At 53.5% G+C, this 19,270-nt stretch overlaps 1 protein-coding gene across 2 annotated transcripts; it reads left to right on the forward strand.

The window, feature by feature from the left end:
* Positions 1 to 1,334: 1,334 nt before the first annotated feature.
* On the forward strand, positions 1,335 to 12,627 carry APLP1 (amyloid beta precursor like protein 1). 2 transcript variants are annotated; one of them, XM_003816097.7, is made up of 17 exons: positions 1,335 to 1,609; positions 2,493 to 2,636; positions 3,736 to 3,868; positions 4,077 to 4,189; positions 4,452 to 4,585; positions 4,698 to 4,876; positions 5,323 to 5,453; positions 6,476 to 6,550; positions 7,341 to 7,499; positions 7,578 to 7,706; positions 9,369 to 9,468; positions 10,566 to 10,673; positions 10,930 to 10,956; positions 11,432 to 11,502; positions 11,725 to 11,787; positions 11,909 to 12,052; positions 12,178 to 12,627. In XM_003816097.7, the coding sequence occupies exons 1-17, from the start codon at positions 1,463 to 1,465 to the stop codon at positions 12,274 to 12,276; spliced, it is 1,956 nt and encodes a 651-aa protein (XP_003816145.3). In that variant the 5' UTR covers positions 1,335 to 1,462; the 3' UTR covers positions 12,277 to 12,627. The 2 variants fall into 2 exon arrangements, with proteins under 2 accessions (XP_003816145.3, XP_008967394.3); XM_008969146.6 differs by having other exon boundaries at positions 1,341 to 1,609; positions 10,933 to 10,956.
* Positions 12,628 to 19,270: the final 6,643 nt, after the last annotated feature.

The raw sequence follows: 19,270 nt of genomic DNA on the forward strand, positions 1-19,270 counted from the left end.
TAGACCTGTCCCAAGGTCCCTCCTCTGCCCTAGCCTATGAGGTGGCTGTAGGAGTAAAACTGTGAGCCACCTCTCAGCCTCTTGCTACCTGCAAAGCACTCTAGGCTCTTTTTTTTTCTTTTTTCTTGAGACAAGATCTGGCTCTATGGCCCAGACTGGAGTGCAGTGGCATGATCTCAGCCCACTGCTACCTCTGCATCCTGGGCTCAAGCCATCCTTCCACCTCAGCCTCCCAAGTAGCTGGGACTACAGGTGCATGCCACCACACCCAGCTAATTTTTGTATTTGTTTGTAGACAGGGTTTCACCATGTTGGCCAGGCTGGTCTGAAACTCCTGACCTCAAGTGATCCGCCCACCTAGGCCTCCCAATGTGCTGGGATTACAGGCATGAGCCACTGTGCCCAGCCATGGGCTCTTTTAATATACATCTCCACACACACACACACACACACACACACACACACACACACGCACACACACACACACGAGTTGCAAACAGAAAAGACACACACATAGGCATGTATGCACAGACACACGCATAGATGTCCACACAGTTGCACACAAGTGACAGGGCTGCCCCAGGGGTCCTGGGGAAGACTGAATTCTAACTCTCATTAGAGGAGACAAACAAGTGAGCCCTGAAGTGGAGCAGGGAAGGGGAGACTATGGGTAGGAAAATGGCAATCCCCTGGTCCTTACAGCAAGCGTGGAGATCCAGACCCTAATCCTGAGGTGCTGCATCCACAGTGGGCATGGTGCTGGTGCCTGCTTGGATGATCCTTAAAGAAGGGTCCTGGGGGCTTTGGTTCATGGATCCTTGAGCTAGGAGTTAAAGGTCCAGGCCCCTGGGACCCTTGGGAAGCAGAACAAGAAGAGTGAACTCCTGGGTCTGAAGGAGAATGGGCTGGGGGCTTGGTCTCTGGTCCTGAGAGAGAAGGTGCCCAGACTTCTGGATCTGAAAGAGGAGGAGACTAGGTCTCAACTGCTGCCTTCTTGACTGGGGACATTTTGGAGGCCTGTATTCCTGAGCCCTCAACAGAGGAATGTACTAGGGGATGGGGGTCTCTGATGCTTGCATCCTTGGAAAAGGACAAAACTGTGAGTGTCTGGGTCTAAAGAGGGTGAGAGTCCTGCGGGAGGACTCAAAATCCACAACGGGCGGAGCCCATAGCCGGACTCCTGGCTGGGCCCTTCATGGGGCGGGACGCCTGGAATCTCGAGGGGCGGGGGCCTGGCGCAGGCTCCCGCCCTGGGTTCCCGAGCTGCTCCACTCTGCGCGAAGCCGCCACGCTATTGTCCTGACCAGGAAGGCGGGGCCGGCGCGGGGCGGGGCTGGCGGCGCCGGCGCAGCCCGGGGGCGGCGGGAGGAGGAGGTGGCGGCGGTGGCGCTGGGAGCTCCTGTCACCGCTGGGGCCGGGCCGGGCGAGAGTGCAGGGGACGTGAGGGCGCAAGGGCCGGGACATGGGGCCCGCCAGCCCCGCTGCTCGCGGTCTAAGTCGCCGCCCGGGCCAGCCGCCGCTGCCGCTGCTGCTGCCACTATTGCTGCTGCTTCTGCGCGCGCAGCCCGCCATCGGGAGCCTGGCCGGTGGGAGCCCCGGTGCGGCCGAGGTGAGGCCAGGCCGGGTCCTGGGGGATGGGGGAAAGGGCGGGACCGGGTCTCTGGACGCCGGCGCGGACATGTCCAGGGCAGAAAGCGCGGTCTTTCCAGCCAGGTGGTCAGCCCCCAGGCGCCCCCAACCACATTTATGAACCCAGGGTTCCAGGCCCCAGCTCCCCCATCATGCGACGTCCCAGCCCCCTCCCATCTCGAGCATAGGAACTGGTCTATTCAGAGCCCCTGGTCCCAGAAGTCCAGCCCCCTCTCCAGACCCAGGTGACTCGGCCCCAACCCCCTCCCGCCTGGACATAGGACCCACCAAGCAGCGAGGCATTTAGATCCAATAATCCAGACCCCTTGTATTCTCTGGACCCATATGGAGGCCCTTGCAGCCTCCCAGGACCCAGGAGTCCAGTCCTTCAGTCACCACCCACCCCAACCAGATGTAGCTCTCCAGTCCTCAAGGACCTGGTGTCCAGGACTGTAGGCCCCTGAAGCCAGGCCTTATCAGCTTTGCATCCTGCAACGGGAGCCTGAGCAAGGGATGGAGGGAGGAGGGGCCAGAACTCCTGGGTTCTGGCCTCCTCCTCCGCGATTCAGGTTTAACCCCTTCGGGCTCCAGAGCGGCTGCGCTGGGGTGGGGGCGGAGTCTGTCTCCGCGGCAACAAGGCAGAAAGAATCCCGGGGGACCCAGGTCGCCATAGCAACGGGAGCGCCGGGGCGCCCCCGCCCTACGGGAGCTGTTTCCCAGGGAACGGTGCCTCCATGGAGGCGGTGTGCGGTGCTTGGGGGAGGGGGCTGGTGCTGGGGGTCTCGGTCCTAGGGAGCAAAGAACCAGGGGACCCTCATGCCAACGCCCCCCGAGCCCTCACTGTCCTCTCCACTTCCATCCAGGCCCCGGGGTCGGCCCAGGTGGCTGGACTATGCGGGCGCCTAACCCTTCACCGGGACCTGCGCACCGGCCGCTGGGAACCAGACCCACAGCGCTCTCGACGCTGTCTCCGGGACCCGCAGCGCGTGCTGGAGTACTGCAGACAGGTGGGCGGGGCCGAACGGGAGAGGCGGGGCCGCCCATAGAAAGCCAGACTTGAAAAAGGCGTGGTCCAGGGTGCTGCGCGATCTAAGGCGTGGAGGCTGGGGGGCGTGGCCAATAAAGAGGCGCAACTATGCTAGGGGCAGGGGACCTGTTTTGAGATACTAAGTCAGGAAAAGGGGAGAGCCGCGAGATAGCCAGAGAGGAAGTGGAATTTAGGAATCTGGTGGTCTTTGTAAAGAGTAGAGGTGTAGGGGGGAGTGGCGAAAGGATAGGCGGGGCTAAGACAGAAAGAGACCTTAAGGACCAGCAAGATGGGGAAAGGGGTGGAGCCCAATGAGAGCGCGGAGAGCTGGGGGGGCGTGGCCATGAAAAGACAAATCTGTAACGGGAAGGGAGAGTTTTGGAGAGGCGGAATAGAGGAAAAGGCGGGGCCTAATGGAGGGTGAGACCTTTGGGGAGACGAATCTGACTGCGGGGAGGGGTGACCGGGGAGGGGTGACCAGAGGGGTGGGCTTAGAGGGACCTTCAGAAAGAAACAGCACAGGAAAAGAGATAGGGCTTAAAGATGACGGTACTTTTAAGGGAAAACTGCTAGTGGGCGTGGCCAATGAGCACAAGGAGCTTGGATATCTAAGGCTGGTGCTAGGGAGAAGCAGGGCCTAGGGAAGCGATGTCCTCATGAATACTAGAGCCTTGAAAACGGACCTGGCCGGGCGCGGTGGCTCACGCCTGTAATCGCAGCACTTGGGGAGGCCGAGGCAGGCGGATCACCTGAGGTCAGAAGTTCGAGACCAGCCTGGCCAACACGGCGAAACTCCGTCTCTACTAAAAATACAAAAATTAGCCTGGCATGGTGGTGCGTGCCTGTAATCCCAGCTACTCAGGAGGCTGAGACAGGAGAATCGCTTGAACCTGGGAGGAGGAGGTTGCAGTGAGCCGAGATTGTACCATTCCACTCCAGCCTGGGCGACAAGAGCAAATCTCCGTCTCAAAGAAAGAAAGAAAGAGGGAGAAAGAAAGAGAAAAGGGACCTGACTACTGGAGAGGGGTGGCTGGCAGGGGCGGGGCAGTGGGCTGATTGCCCCCATCTGATCCCCCCAGATGTACCCGGAGCTGCAGATTGCACGTGTGGAGCAGGCTACGCAGGCCATCCCCATGGAGCGCTGGTGCGGGGGTTCCCGGAGCGGCAGCTGCGCCCACCCCCACCACCAGGTTGTGCCCTTCCGCTGCCTGCGTGAGTCCCAGGCGGGGAGAGGGGAACTGAGGTGGGAGTTTCTGAGGGGCAAGGTTCTGAGCCCCTCTCTCAGGCCTACATTAAGGGGCTGGGTGCTTGTGTCCTAAGTGGGGCAGAGAAGCCTCTGAGGATAAAATATCTGGATTCTGAGGAGGGTAGGGTTGGTGGCTGTAGGAGGATCTCACCCTGGTGTCCCGTGCTTCCCCAGCTGGTGAATTTGTGAGTGAGGCCCTGCTGGTGCCTGAAGGCTGCCGGTTCTTGCACCAGGAGCGCATGGACCAATGTGAGAGTTCAACCCGGAGGCATCAGGAGGCGCAGGAGGTCAGGACCTTGGCCCACCCGTCCCCAGCCCCCACAACCCAGGAACTGAGACCTCTAACACCCTCCGCCACCAGAACCGAGGAGTCTGGGCCACCAGCATCCTCTTCGCACTTGGGATCTAAGAATTTCATCCCCCAACCCCTTCCTCTAGAAGCAGGAATCCAGGCTCCCAGCCTCATCAACCCCCAACCCTGGCAGCCCAGTTCCCCATCTACCCCCTCCCATCCCACAATCCTGGCATCTGGGCCCACTTTTCCCACAGGCCTGCAGCTCCCAGGGCCTCATCCTGCACGGCTCGGGCATGCTCTTACCCTGTGGCTCGGATCGGTTCCGTGGTGTGGAGTATGTGTGCTGTCCCCCTCCAGGGACCCCCGACCCATCTGGGACAGCAGTTGGGTGAGTGGGAGGGAACCCTCCGTGCCCATCTCAAGGTTCCTGAGGCAGGGGATGGAAGCCTGGGAGCCCAGGCCTGGGTTCTTACTGCCTGGGTCCTCTCCTGCTCCCTCAGTGACCCCTCCACCCGGTCCTGGCCCCCGGGGAGCAGAGTAGAGGGGGCTGAGGATGAGGAAGAGGAGGAATCCTTCCCACAGCCAGTAGATGATTACTTCGTGGAGCCTCCGCAGGCTGAAGAGGAAGAGGAAAGGGTCCCACCCCCAAGCTCCCATACACTTGCAGTGGTCAGCAAAGGTGAGGCAGTCTCTGAACCCCTGGGGCCTCTCCACCATAGAGGGAGAAAGATCTGGGGGAGTCTTGCTGGGGGGTGTCTTTGGGAGGGGCCTATAGGGGAAAGGCCCAACTGAGGAGAAAAGACGAGAGTATCTTTGGATAAAATAGAGGTAGAAGGGCTAACCTGCCAAGGGAGGGGGTGGTTTGGGGGTACTTGGGAGTAGAGGGGCCATTGGGTAGGTCTTGAGGATCATTTCAGGAAAGCTTGGAAGATGGTGTAATGGATTCCTAAGCTTTGCAAGAACAGGCCCAGTCCAGAACTACATCTCCCATAATGCCAGGCAGCAGCGGTGGCTAAACTGGGTGCATGATGGTCTCCGGTGCACTCTAGGAAATGTGGTTCTCTAGGTAGAAAAGGCGACCTGGAGGTGGGCTGCAGACTGACCTCCTGATCCCTGGTCTTGCAGTCACTCCCACCCCGAGGCCCACAGATGGTGTGGATATTTACTTTGGCATGCCTGGGGAAATCAGTGAGCACGAGGGGTTCCTGAGGGCCAAGATGGACCTGGAGGAGCGTAGGATGCGCCAGATTAATGAGGTGATAATACTGGGGGCCCCAGGACCCCCTACAGTACAGAGCTCCCTAAATACCAGGAAATTCCTCCAGGACACATTGATACTACCTCCAAAGGCTCCCTAAGCCCCTTTGACCTTGAGCTCTCAACACCACCCCCTAAGATGGCCAGAGATCCATGGCCCATCTAGAATCCCACTGAGATGCTACCAGGTTCTCTGGAAACTCTGGTCTATGGTACTCTTTCACTTTATTGGTTTTTTTTTTCTTTTGTTGTTGTTGTTGTGACGGAGTTTCGCTCTTAACACCCAGGCTGGAGTGCAATGGTGCGATCTCGGCCCACTGCAACCTCTGCCTCCCAGGCTCCAGCGATTCCCCTTCCTCAGTCTCCTGAGTAGCTGGGATTACAGGCACCCACCACCACGCCCGGCTAATTTTTGTATTTTTAGTAGAGACAGGGTTTCACCATGTTGGCCAGGATGGTCTTGAACTCCCGGCGGGAGGAGATCCACCCGCCTCGGCCTCCCAAAGTGCTGGGATTACAGGCATGAGCCACCACACCTGGCCTCTCTTTCACTTTAAACTCCTTCTGGATCTTGCCTCTTGGGAACCCAGGAGCCAGCGAGACTTAAGGGATCTGGGGCTTTTAAATCTTTTTTTTTTTTTTTTTTTGAGACAGAGTTTCGCTCTGTTGCCCAGGCTAGAGTGCATTGACGTGATCTCCCACCCACTGCAAGCTCCACCTCCTGGGTTCACGCCATTCTCCTGCCTCAGCCTCCCGAGTAGCTGGGACTACTGGTACCCACCACAGCGCCCAGATAATTTTTTGTGTTTTCAGTAGAGACAGGGTTTCACCATGTTAGCCAGGATGGCCTCAATCTCCTGACCTCGTGATCCACCCACCTCGGCCTCCCAAAGTGCTGGGATTACAGGTGTGAGCCACTGCGCCCAGCCATGGGGCTTCTAAAATCTTAAAGAGGGGTTGGGGGACTGGCCAGGTGGATCAGGGTGGATTCTGGGATCCTGAAGCTCCCCTCCCTATGCAGGTGATGCGTGAATGGGCTATGGCGGACAACCAGTCCAAGAACCTGCCTAAAGCCGACAGACAGGCCCTGAATGAGGTAGGACAGCCCCAGTGGGTCCTACTCATGCCTGTCCACCACCTGGAGCATGCTCAGTTTCACCTGGCTCTGGCTGTGCCCTGCCCATCCAGTTCCACCCCTTCCCACCTATCTCAGCCTTTCCTGGCCCCATGCCTACATGCAGCTCTGCCCCTCTTAGCTGTCATCTGACCTGACACTGCTCTCCTCCCCAGATTGGCCATATTCGGCCCCATCTACAGACTTGATTTGCCTCTCAGGGCTGGCTCTGGAGTCCTGTCCCAAGCCAGGGCCCCTGCAGATGCAGCCAGGGCCTTCTTGGTCTCTCTTTGATGCATTTATGTCTCTATCAGGCCCCGCCCCCTGATTCTGGCTCTGCTGGGCCAATCTCACCTTTATTAACCTGACCTACCCCATGGAGACCCCACTCATGTTAGCCCCCATTCCAGCTCTTGGTCCCACCCCTATCGTGTCATTTATACACAGCCTGTCTCCAGTTTGACCCTGCCCAGGCCAGGAGCCCTGCAAGGCTTTGTCCCTTTCACCTTAACATTGGTCAGTTCTGCTCCCAGATTGCTCCCACTCAATCTTACAGTTTACATCCTCACATTGGCTCCCAGTGGGCCTAGTCCCACCTCCACTCTGCCTGGCCCTGTAGCCCACCCCTTCCAGTCCATAACCTTTGGTTCTGCCCAGGCCTGGACCCCTGGAACGCCCCCCAACCCCATGTAGCCCTGCCTTTCCAGGATCTCTTTGACCAGGCTTTGACCCATCTTCTCCTCTCCTGACCCTATGCCCACCCGCTCCCCAGCACTTCCAGTCCATTCTGCAGACTCTGGAGGAGCAGGTGTCTGGTGAGCGACAGCGCCTGGTGGAAACCCACGCCACCCGCGTCATCGCCCTTATCAACGACCAGCGCCGGGCTGCCTTGGAGGGCTTCCTGGCAGCCCTGCAGGCAGATCCGCCTCAGGTGCGGGGACCGTGGGGGCAGAGAGCAGAGGGTGAGAAGGGTCAGGGCGGGCTTGGGCATCCTGTGTCCCTTCCACAGGCGGAGCGTGTCCTGTTGGCCCTGCGGCGCTACCTGCGTGCGGAGCAGAAGGAACAGAGGCACACGCTGCGCCACTACCAGCATGTGGCCGCCGTGGATCCCGAGAAGGCACAGCAGATGCGCTTCCAGGTGCTCACATACTTCCAGCTCCCAAATGCGCCGCTATTCCTCAGACGCCCGCGCCTCAGGCTCTTCTCTTGTCCCTTAGACCCTCTTTCTGTCTCTTGGACCCCTTCCTATCCCCTGAACACTGCTTCTCTGCCCCTTCCCAGTCTCTCAGCTCAGCTTCCTGACCCTGAAACATGGACCCTCACATGCTGTGTCTTTGACCCCTGCTTCTTGTCCCTTGGATTCCTCCTCCCCCCGCCGTCGATCCTATGTTCTGTTCCTTGGATTTTCACTGCCTTTCCCAGAATCGTCTTTTTTTTTTTTTTTTTTTTTTTTTTGAGACAGGTTCTTGCTCTGTCGCCCAGGCAGGAGTGCAGTGTGCAATCTTGGCTCATTGCAACTTCCACCTCCTGGGTTCAAGCAATTCTCCTGCCTCAGCCTCTCGAGTAGCTGGGATTACAGGAGCCTGCCACCACACTGGGCTAATTTTTTTTTTTTTTTTTTTTTTTTTTGACAGAGTCTCGCTCTGTTTCCCAGGCTGGAGTGCAGTGACATGATCTGGGCTCACTGCAACCTCCGCCTACTGGGTTCAAGCTATTCTCCTGCCTCAGCCTCCTGAGTAGTTGGGACTACAGGCGGGTGTCACCACATCTGGCTGATTTTTGTATTTTTAGTAGAGACAGGGTTTCACCATACTGGTCAGGCTGGTCTTGAACTCGACCTCAGGTGATCCACCCTTGGCCTCCTAAAGTACTCGGATTACAGGTGTGAGCCACCACGCCCGGCCCCAGCTAATTTTTGTATTTTTGGTAGACACGGGTTTCAGCATGTTGGCCAGGCTGGTCTTGAACTCCTGACCTCAGGTGATCTGCCTGCCTTGGCCTCCCAAAGTGCTGGGATTACAGGCGTGAGCCACCATGCCCAGCCAGAAACCCCAATAATTTTTGCACCAATCTAATATTTTTAGCAGAGACAGGGTTTTGCCATGTTGCCCAGGCTGGTCTCGAACTCCTGACCTCAGGTGATCTGCCCACCTCGGCCTCCCAAAGTGCTGGGATTACAGGCGTGAGCCACCGTGCCCGGCCAGAAACCCCAATAACTTGCACCAATCTAATATTTTTAGCAGAGACAGGGTTTTGCCATGTTGCCCAGGCTAGTCTCAAGCTCCTGACCTCAGGTGATCTGCCTACCTCGGCCTCCCAAAGTGCTGGGATTACAGGCATGAGCCACCGCGCCCGGTCGAGAATCTCCTTCTTGTTCCTTGAACCCTCTTCCTGTCCCTCACCCTCCTTTCTCCATAACTTCACTTGTTTTCCCTGGAACCCCTGTTCTATGCGCTCAAATTTGAATTCCCCTTTCCTGGATGTTTTCTTCCCGTCTATGAAACTCCATTCTGTGCTCTTGAACTCCAAATCTTGCCTTGAACCATGTCATTTCTATATGACCCTCCAATCCTCAATCTCTGTCTCTGGAATCCCCTCAAACACCACTTTCTGTTCCTTGGACTTTATTCTTCAATTTCCTTCTCCTATGGCCCAGTTCCTAACCCTTGTACCACACATCCTGTCCATTGCATGTGCCGCTTTTCCTCAGTCGCTATTGAATTCCTCCTTCATACTGCTTCAGTTTCCTCGTCTCCAGCCTGCATTGCCCAGTTCATCCTTCATGTCCACTCACCCACAGGTGCAGACCCACCTTCAAGTGATTGAGGAGAGGGTGAATCAGAGCCTGGGCCTGCTTGACCAGAACCCCCACCTGGCTCAGGAGCTGCGGCCCCAAATCCGTGAGTGTCTATTACCCTGGCTCCCATTACAGATCTCTGAGGGCAGATCTTGACTCCTAAATGTTGGGCCCCCCCAATTTCATTTATTCCTCTGTAACAAACAGCCCAGACCTTAGCAGTGAAAATCAACAATGATTTTTCTTTGTTCATGATTCTGCCATCCGGTCTGGGCTCAGCAGAGTGGTTCTTTCAGTGGTCTTGCCAGTGGTCAAGCATGCAGCTGTATTTAGCTAGCAGATCATCTAGGGGCTGGGAGTCTAGCACAAATGGACCTTTCTCTCTCTCCAAGGAAGCACAAGGCCTCTCTTCTCCGTGGAGCTTCTCCATGTGGTCTCATCAGCAGGGTAGCTGGATTCCCTACATGGTGGTTTATGCTCTCTAAGACATCACAGTAGAAGTTGCTAGGTCTTAAGGCTTGGGCCCACATTCTATTTGTTAAAGCAAGTTACAAATTCAGTCCAGATTCAAGGGAAGGAACCTATATGCATACCGGAAAGTGTGACCTATTGCAGCCCCCACATCTATTGTGGCTTTCTCCTGGATATCTCACACATAACCCTGATTCTCCTAGTATTTAAGAAAGCTATCATCTTGAGGCGCAGTGGCTCACGCCTATAATCCCAGCACTTTAGGAGGCCGAGGCGGGTGGATCACTTGAGGTCAGGAGTTCGAGACCAGCCTGGCCAACATGGTGAAACCCCGTCTTTACTAAAAATACAAAAATCAGCCGGGCATGATGTCGCTTGCCTGTAATCCCAGCTACTTAGGAGGCTGAGGCAAGAGAATTGCTTGAACCCGGGAGGTGGAGGTTGCAGTGAGCTGAGATCGCATCATTGCACTCCAGCCTGGGCAACAAGAGTGAGACTCTGTCTCAAAAAAAAAAAAAAAAAAACATAATCTTGAAACTTCAGCCTCCATCCTTCCTGCCAGCAGTGCCTCCATCCAGCTTCCCACTTTCTCAGATCACACTTCTGGCTACCCCACACTTGGGGCTGACTCTGCTGTCTGCATGATCTCCCACTTGCTCTACTGGTAGGGTGCCCTCCACTCACCCCTATGCTCACTACCTCAGCCACCTTTCTGCATGTCCCCCTCAGAGGAACTCCTCCACTCTGAACACCTGGGTCCCAGTGAATTGGAAGCCCCTGCCCCTGGGGGCAGCAGCGAGGACAAGGGTGGGCTGCAGCCTCCAGATTCCAAGGATGGTGAGTGAGCCCGCATATAGATGACCCCAGACATTAGGGAACAGGCCCCAGCCTAATTTGTAATCCCCTAGAGTCTGAGGGTGTCTTCACCACCACAGTGACTGGGAGAGGATGGGGAGGAACGTCTAAGGTTGCAGGGGCCTCTGTAGGATCCCCAATCCTCCTTCTTAGTCCCTGGAAGGATGTTTCTCCACCTTTCTTTGCTGATACCCTCCTCTCTTCACTGTTCCACTCCCTTGCTTCCTCTGGCTGCCAGCAGACACCCCCATGACCCTTCCAAAAGGTGAGTGTCTCACAGTTAACCCCAGCCTCCAAATCCCACTGAATCCCTGAACCCAGAAGGAAACAGGGTCCATCCATTGGGAACCTCAGACCCCCTGGGGTAGAGTTTGATGTACTTTCCAGCCCCCTCCTCTGGACCCTAAAGAATGAGATAGGGCCAGGCGCTGGTGACTCACACCCATAATCCTAGCACTTTCAGAGGCTGAGGCAGGAGGATCCCTTGAGGCCACGAGTTCTAGACCAGCCTGGGCAACATAATGAGACCCTGTACCTACAAATAATTTAAAAATTACCTGGGTGTGGTGGGGCATGTCTGTAGTCCCAGCTGCTCAGGAGGCTGACGTAGAAGGATCACTGGAGCCCAGGAAGTTGAGGCTGTAGTGAGCTGAGATCATGCCACTGCACTCCAGCCTGGGTGACAGAGTGAGACTCTGTCTAAAGAAAAAAAAAAAGAATGAGATCAGACTTGGGGGTAGGGTCCACAGAACAAGATGCTGCATCCCCTGAGAAAGAGAAGATGAACCCGCTGGAACAGTATGAGAGAAAGGTAAGTTAGTCAGAACTGTGGGCTCCCTAAGGGGAACAAGATCGGGGCCTATATGGCTGGGTACGAGGGGGCTTGGATTCCTTGTCCTGAGGGAAGAGGGAGCTGAGGACGTGGAATTGAGATCCTAGAAAATGAGAGGGCTGGGGGACGCTCTCTTGGGCCCTTGGGTAGGAAGAAGCCAGTGCCAGGCTTCTGGGTTCCTGACACCTCCTGCTCCCCCAGGTGAATGCGTCTGTTCCAAGGGGTTTCCCTTTCCACTCATCGGAGATTCAGAGGGATGAGCTGGTAAGAGGAGGAACAGCCGGGTACCTAGGGGAAGAGACCAGAGGTCAGCGGCCAGGCTGTGATTCCCAAAGCCACACAGGACCCTCAAAGAAGCCCTCTGCCCCATCTCCTCTCCCTGCAGGCACCAGCTGGGACAGGGGTGTCCCGTGAGGCTGTGTCGGGTCTGCTGATCATGGGAGCGGGCGGAGGCTCCCTCATCGTCCTCTCCATGCTGCTTCTGCGCAGGAAGAAGCCCTACGGGGCTATCAGCCATGGCGTGGTGGAGGTGAGAACCATGGCGTGGTGGAGGTGTGGGAAGAGTTCCTGAGCCCGGGTGTGGGCGGCCTGAGAGACTTGCGGGCAGTCCCGCCCCCGCACCACACTGTCCTGTCCCTCCCCTGCTCGTTGCAGGTGGACCCCATGCTGACCCTGGAGGAGCAGCAGCTCCGCGAACTGCAGCGGCACGGCTATGAGAACCCCACTTACCGCTTCCTGGAGGAACGACCCTGACCCGGCCCCCTTCACCCCTTCAGCCGAACCCAGACCTCCCCTCTTCCTGGAGCCCCAGAACCCCAACTCCCAGCCTAGGGCAGCAGGGAGTCTTGAAGTGATCATTTCACACCCTTTTGTGAGACGGCTGGAAATTCTTATTTCCCCTTTCCAATTCCAAAATTCCATCCCTAAGAATTCCCAGATAGTCCCAGCAGCCTCCCCACGTGGCACCTCCTCACCTTAATTTATTTTTTAAGTTTATTTATGGCTCTTTAAGGTGACCGCCACCTTGGTCCTAGTGTCTATTCCCTGGAATTCACCCTCTCATGTTTCCCTACTAACATCCCAATAAAGTCCTCTTCCCTACCAGGCCAGTCTGAGTCTCTGTGGGAGAATTAGTCTGTAACCACAGCTGGACGCGGTGTCATCGCCGCCCAGGCCGCCTTGGCCTCTTTAAACGGGATGACGGAGCTTTAAATCTGGGCGGGTCCTGCGGGAAGGGCTGGCGCGCCGGGGGCGGGGCTCAGAGACCAGGGATAGGCGCCTGTCCTGGAGCTCTCCGCGGTGCTGAACTGGCCGCGCCTTCCAACTGTCAATTGGGTACCAGTGTGGACCCCAAGGAGGCTGGGCTCCAGCGAGTTTCCCCTGCCATCTGTTCAGCCTCACACACAATCACATGCAGCGCCCACCCCAATCTTCGAGAGTCCTGTAAGAGATTATGAATCGTGAACCACCGTTCCCATTCCCCAAAGTCTTCATTCCTTCTTGGGGAGTCTATAGAAACCCTCCTGGAGTGTGGAAATTCCAGTCACGTGTCCCAGAAAGGGATATATGATATCTGCACGTGCCTACTGAATTTCGTTTTATTTTCTCCCCCTACTGCCCGTATAAATGCAGAAGAATTTCTTTTTCTTTCTTTTCTTTCCCCACCTCCCTTTTTTTAAGACAGGGTCTAACACTGTCACTTAGGCTGGAGTGCAGTGGTGCAATCATAGCTTACTGCAGCTTCCAACTCTTGAGCTTAAGTGACCCTCCTGCCTCAGCCTCCTGAGTAGCTGGAACTATAGGCACGCACCGCCACCCCTGGATAATTTTTTAAAAAAAATTTTAGGCCAGGTGCGGTGGCTCACGCCTGTAATCTCAGCACTTTGGGAGGCTGAGGCGGGCGGATCACCTGAGGTCAGGAGTTCGAGACCAGCCTGGCCAACATGATGAAACCCTATCTCTACTAAAAATACAAAATTAGCCGGGCGTGGTGGCGTATGCCTGTAATCCCAGCTACTTGGGGGCTGAGGCAGAAGAATCGCTTGAACCCAGGAGGCGGAGGTTGCAGTGAGCCAAGATTGCGCCACTGCACTCCAGCCTGAGCAACAAGAGCGAAACTCCATCGCAAAAAAAAAAAAAAATTTAGAGATGGGGTCTTGCTATGTTGCCCAGGCTGCTCTCCAAGTCCTGGCCTCAAGTGATCCTCCCACCTCAGCCTCCTGAGTAGCTGGGATTACAGGCGTGCAGCACTGTGCCCAGTATTGGAATTTATACCCTCACATGTCCCATTATGCTGGCTCGGGTTAGCCCTCTACATATACAGTTATCTGTCCCAAGAGGGTTAGGAGGATTTAAAGGGTTAATATTCGTGGAGCTGTTATAACTGCACCTGCCACTTAGCAAGTATTTGCTAAATAAATTTTAAAGTATTAAGGTAGCAAACACTCATATGGTGTTCACCCTGTGCCAGGCACTACTCTGAGGGCTTTACATGCACTGGCACACTTAACCATTACTCCTGTGAAAGGAAAATAAATCCTGGGGGCCCCAAATCACTAAGTTAAAGGGAAAAGTCAAGCTGGGAACTGCTTAGGGCAAACCTGCCTCCCTTTCTATTCAAGGTCATCCCTGTACTCACTGAGAGAGGCATATTCTGATTGCCTCCTTTGGAAAAGCTAACCAGAAACTCAAAAGGATGCAACCATTTGTCTCTCACCTACCTGTGACCTGGAAGCCCCCTCCCTGCTTTGTGTTGTCCTGCCTTTCCAGACAGAACCAATGTACATCTTAACATATGTTGATTGATGTCTCATATCTCCCTGAAATGTATAAAACCAAGTTGTACCCCGAACACCTTGGGCACATGTCGTCAGGACCTTCTAAGGCTGTGTCATGGGTACACATCCTCAACCTTGGCAAAATAAACTTTCTGAATTAATTGAGACCTGACTCAGATATTCGGAGTTCACATTTCCATCCAATGGAGTCAGTATTATGACTATTCCTATCTATAGATTAGGAACTGAGGCTGAGAGTCATTACATCACATGCTCTATGTCATCATCCAGGAAGAGTCAGAGCTAAGAATTCAATCCAAGAAGCCTGGCTCCAGCATCCACTCTCCTGGCCACTTTGCTAACCTGTTTAATACTCCAAGGTTGTCCAATATGGTGCTCCGATTGTGCGCTTCAAAATTCCACGTGGCTGGGCACAGTGGCACGCTGCTCTAGTCCCAGCTACCCGGGAGGCTGAGGCAAGAGGATTGCTTGAGCCCAGGGCTTCTGGACTGGAGTGCACTGTGCCACTTGGGTGTCCACACTAAGTTTGGCATCAATATGATGACCTCCTGGGAATGGGAACCGACCTAGGAAACATAGGTCAAGACTCTCATGCTGATCAGTAGTGGGATAGCACCTGTGAATAGCCACTGCGCTTCAGCCTGGGCAACATAGAGGGACCCAGTCTAAAAATAAAAATAAAAATAAATAAATAAATAAATAAATAAATAAATAAAATCCAAGTGATACCATTCACCTCCCAGACTTTGTAGATTTGCTTTTTTACCACAGCTTCCCAGGAGATGGCAGTAAAGTGTCATGTTCTAATGTCAGTATCTTGCATGATTTTCTGACAGATGGTTTGGGGAGGGAGCATCTATTTCTAATTCTCCCAAAGGGCCTATGAGCTAGCTGTGGTTCTTCATAATATATAACTGTAAATATAGGTCGTGTATATTGAATATACACCTGGTAGATGTTAGGAGAAGACGCTTCATGGTGCAAGTTGGATGCAATGCCAGTCTCTGTAGAGAACTCAGTTTGCACCATCACTCTGATACTGGTTATATCTTTGGTTATACTTGGATGAGTCCAGTGGAAATCTATCACTAATGCCACAGGCACCACAGGGGTTGAAAGCCGCCTTTGTATTTTCACAACCAAGAGTGATCAACAGGCTAACAACAGGTAAGGAGCTCCAAGCAGGTGAAACAGGAAAAGTAAGGCGGTTTTGCTCAATAGGGTCAGTGTGTAAAGTAAAGTTTAATGGTAATACTTAGAGTATTTAATTTTAAAATGTTGTTATTCAAATTCCAGCAGGAAAAATAATTTTGCTGTTATTTATCTGATGTTCTTGCACTGCTAAGTCATTCTTTTCCCACTGAAGATGATCTTGGTAATTCTGTTTTTTTGTTTTGTTTTGTTTTTGGTTTTTTTGAGACAGAGTCTTGTCAGGCTGGAGTGCAGTGGTGTGATCTTGGCTCATAGCAACCTCCACTTCCCAGGTTCAAACGGTTCTCCCACCTCAGCCTCCCGAGTAACTGGGATTACAGGTGCCCGCCACCATGCCTGGCTAATTTTTGTATTTTTAATAGAGACGGGGTTTCACCATGTTGGCCAGGCTGGTCTTAAACTCCTGACCTCAAATGATCCACCTGCCTTGGCCTTCCAAAGTGTTGGGATTACAGGCGTGAGCCACCGGGTCCGGCCAATTTTTCTTATAATAATTCAGTTTCTACCATGTGCGTGGCTCATGCCTGTAATCCCAGCAATTTGTGAGACTGAGGTGGAAGGATCGCTTGAGTCTAGGAGCTCAAGACCAGTCTGGGCAACATAGTGAGACACAGTCTTTACAAAAAAAAAAATTAGTCAGGCATGGTGGTGAGTGCCTGTAGTTCCAGCTACTCAGGAGGCTGAAGTGGGAGAATTGTTTGAGCCTAAGAGGTCGAGGCTGTAGAGAGCCAAGGAAGACAGATTGAGACCCGGTCTCAAAATAATAATAATAAGAAGAAGAATATATGGACAGGTGCAGAAGCTCATGCATGTAATCCCAGCACTTTGGGAGGCCGAGGTGGGAGTATCCCTTGAGCCCAGGAGTTCGAGACCAGCCTGGGCAACATAGTGAGACCCTGTATCTACAAAAATAAAAACGAAAAAAATTAGCTGGGTGTGGTGGCATACACCTGTGGTCCTAGCTTCTCAAGAGGCTGAGGCAGAAGGATCTCTTGAGTCCAGGCAGGAGGTGGAGGCTGCAGTGAGCTGACATTGCACCACTGTACTCCAGCCTGAGCAAGAGTGAGACCCTGTTCTTATTTAAAAAAAAAAAAAAAAAAAAACCACAAAGTTTCTGAGGGACATTTTATCATGTTAGTGGGGTGGGTGTGTGCACATGTGTGTATTGATATGCATCTTAGTTTGCGCTAAGAATACCATGGGCTGGGTGGCTTAAACAACACACATTTATTTCTCACAAGTGCTAGAGGCTGAGAAGTCCAAGATCAAGGTGCCAGCAGCTCCAAAGTCTGGAGGACTCTCTTCCTGGTTTGCAGATGGTTTTTTTTGTTTTGTTTTGTTTTTTGACAAAGTCTTGTTCTGTCACCTGGCTGGAGTGCACTGGTGCAATCACAGCTCACTGCAGCCTTGATCTCCCAGGCTGAGGCAATTCTCCTGCCTTACTCTCTCGAGTAGCTGGGACCACAGGTGTGCACCACTACACCTGGCTATTTTGTTTTTTTTTTTTTGAGTAGAGACAGGATTTCACCATGCTGCCCACGCTGTTCTCAAACTCCTGAGCTCAAGCTATCCTCCCATCCTGGCCTCCCAAAATGCTGGGATTACAGGTGTGAGCCAGTGTGCCCTGCCCAAGATGGCCATCCTCTTACTGCATCTTCATATGGCACAGAGTAGAGAGCAGGGAAGCAAGCTCTCTCCTGTCTCTTCTTCTTCTTTTTTTTTTTTTTTTTTGAGATGGAGTTTCACTCTTGTTGCCCAGGATGGAGTGCAATGGCATGATCTCGGGTCACCGCAATCTCCACCTCCCAGGTTCAAGTGATTCTCCTGCCTCAGCCTCCTGAGTAGCTGGGATTACAGGCATGCACCACCATGCCTGGCTAATATGTATTTTTTAGTAGAGACGGGGTTTCTCCACGTTGGTCAGGCTGGTCTCGAACTCCAGACCTCAGATGATCCACCCGCCTCGGCCTCCCAAAGTGCTGGGATTACAGGCATGAGCCACCACGCCCGGACTCTCCCATCTCTTCTAACAAGGACATTAGTCCCATTCATGAGGGCTCCACCCTCATGACCTAACTACCTCCCAAAGGCCCATCTTCAAATACTACCCCACTGGGGCTTATGGTTTCAACAAATGAATTTTAGAGGGACACAAACATGCACTCCATAACAATACAAATTGAGATATACATCTTATATGTCAACAAAACCTCAGATGCCATCAGTGATAAAAAAATAGCATTATTTTAGGTACCACAAAAGGAAAAAAAGGCAAAATATAAACTATGTCACACAATTGACTATAAGATGATCCCAATTAAGTTCTTCTGTATTTTTTATTTTATTATTATTATTTATTTACTTACTTTAGAGACAGTGTCTTGCTGCCTCCCACGCTGGAGTGCAGTGCTGCAATCATGGTTCACTGCAGCATCAAACTCCTGGCCTCAAGTGATCCTCCTGCCTCAGCCTCCAAAGTAGCTGGGACTACAGGCACCCGCCACCATGCCCAGCTAATTTTTGTATTTTTAGTAGAGACAGGGTTTCACCATGTTGACCAGGGTGGTCTCCAACTCCTGACCTCAAGTAATCCGCCCTCCTTGGCCTCCCAAAGTGCTGGGATTACAGGAGTGAGGCACCTCGCCCAGTCCCCAGATAACTCTGTCTCCCAGTATTGAGACCCTTGTGTAATGCCTCCCACACTGATCTGGGATCAATGACATGTCAACAAGTATGATACAAGCAGGGACTTGTCTCCTTGGATCTCTCTTTCTTGGAACCACTGAGCCACCACCTGAAGTTAAGAGATCCACCTGCCCTCCTGGACTGCATGGAAAGACTCTTGGGCCACTCCTGGAAGCTCCATTATCTCAGCTGAGCTATCAGGCATGTGAGTGAAGGTGTTGTGGATTTCCAGGCCAGTTGGGCCTCAGGTTGATTGCAGCCACATGAGGAACCAAAGGGAGACAGCAGAACAGCCAGCTGAACCCGGCCTAGATTTCAGTCAGAAACAATTAAGAGGGGCTGGGTGCCGTAGCTCACACCTGTAATCCCAGCACTTTGGTAGGCCGAGGTGGGTGGATCACTTGAGGTCAGGAGTTCGAGACAAGCCTGGCCAACATGCTGGAACCCCAATCTCTACTAAACAAATACAAAAATTAGCTAGACGTGGTGGTGGGTCCCTGTAATCCCAGCTACTTGGGAGGCAGAGGCAGGAGAGTCGCTTGAACCTGGGAGGCGGAGGTTGCAGTGAGCAGAGATCGCGCCACTGCACTCCAGTCTGGTGAGACTGAGACTCCTTCTCAAAAAAGAAAAAAGAAAAGAAATAATTAAGAGGGTGTTGGTTTAAGCCTTAAGTTTTGGGGTGGAGACATTGGCCAGAGCCCCAGAATGTGCTAACATGTACATTCGGTCTGTGGTCCATGAAAGGTTCCTAGCTATGGGGGCTATGATGGGTCCAAGGGCTTTCTGGGATGGGGGCTCTTTGTGTGATTATATTGCAGAGGCCAGAGCAGAGGCTGTGGAGCGGGTATGAGAATGGGGTTTGGGTTTTTTTTTTTTTTTGAGATGGAATCTTGCTCTGTCGCCTAGGCTGGAGTACAGTGGTGTGATCTCGGCTCACTGCAAGCTCCGCCTCCTGGATTCACGGCATTCTCCTGCCTCAGCCTCCCAAGTAGCTGGGACTACAGGTGCCCGCCACCATGCCCAGCTAATTTTTTTTTTTTTTTTGTATTTTT

This window comes from Pan paniscus, chromosome 20 (genome assembly GCF_029289425.2).
Source record: "Pan paniscus chromosome 20, NHGRI_mPanPan1-v2.0_pri, whole genome shotgun sequence".
Taxonomy (NCBI): domain Eukaryota; kingdom Metazoa; phylum Chordata; class Mammalia; order Primates; family Hominidae; genus Pan; species Pan paniscus.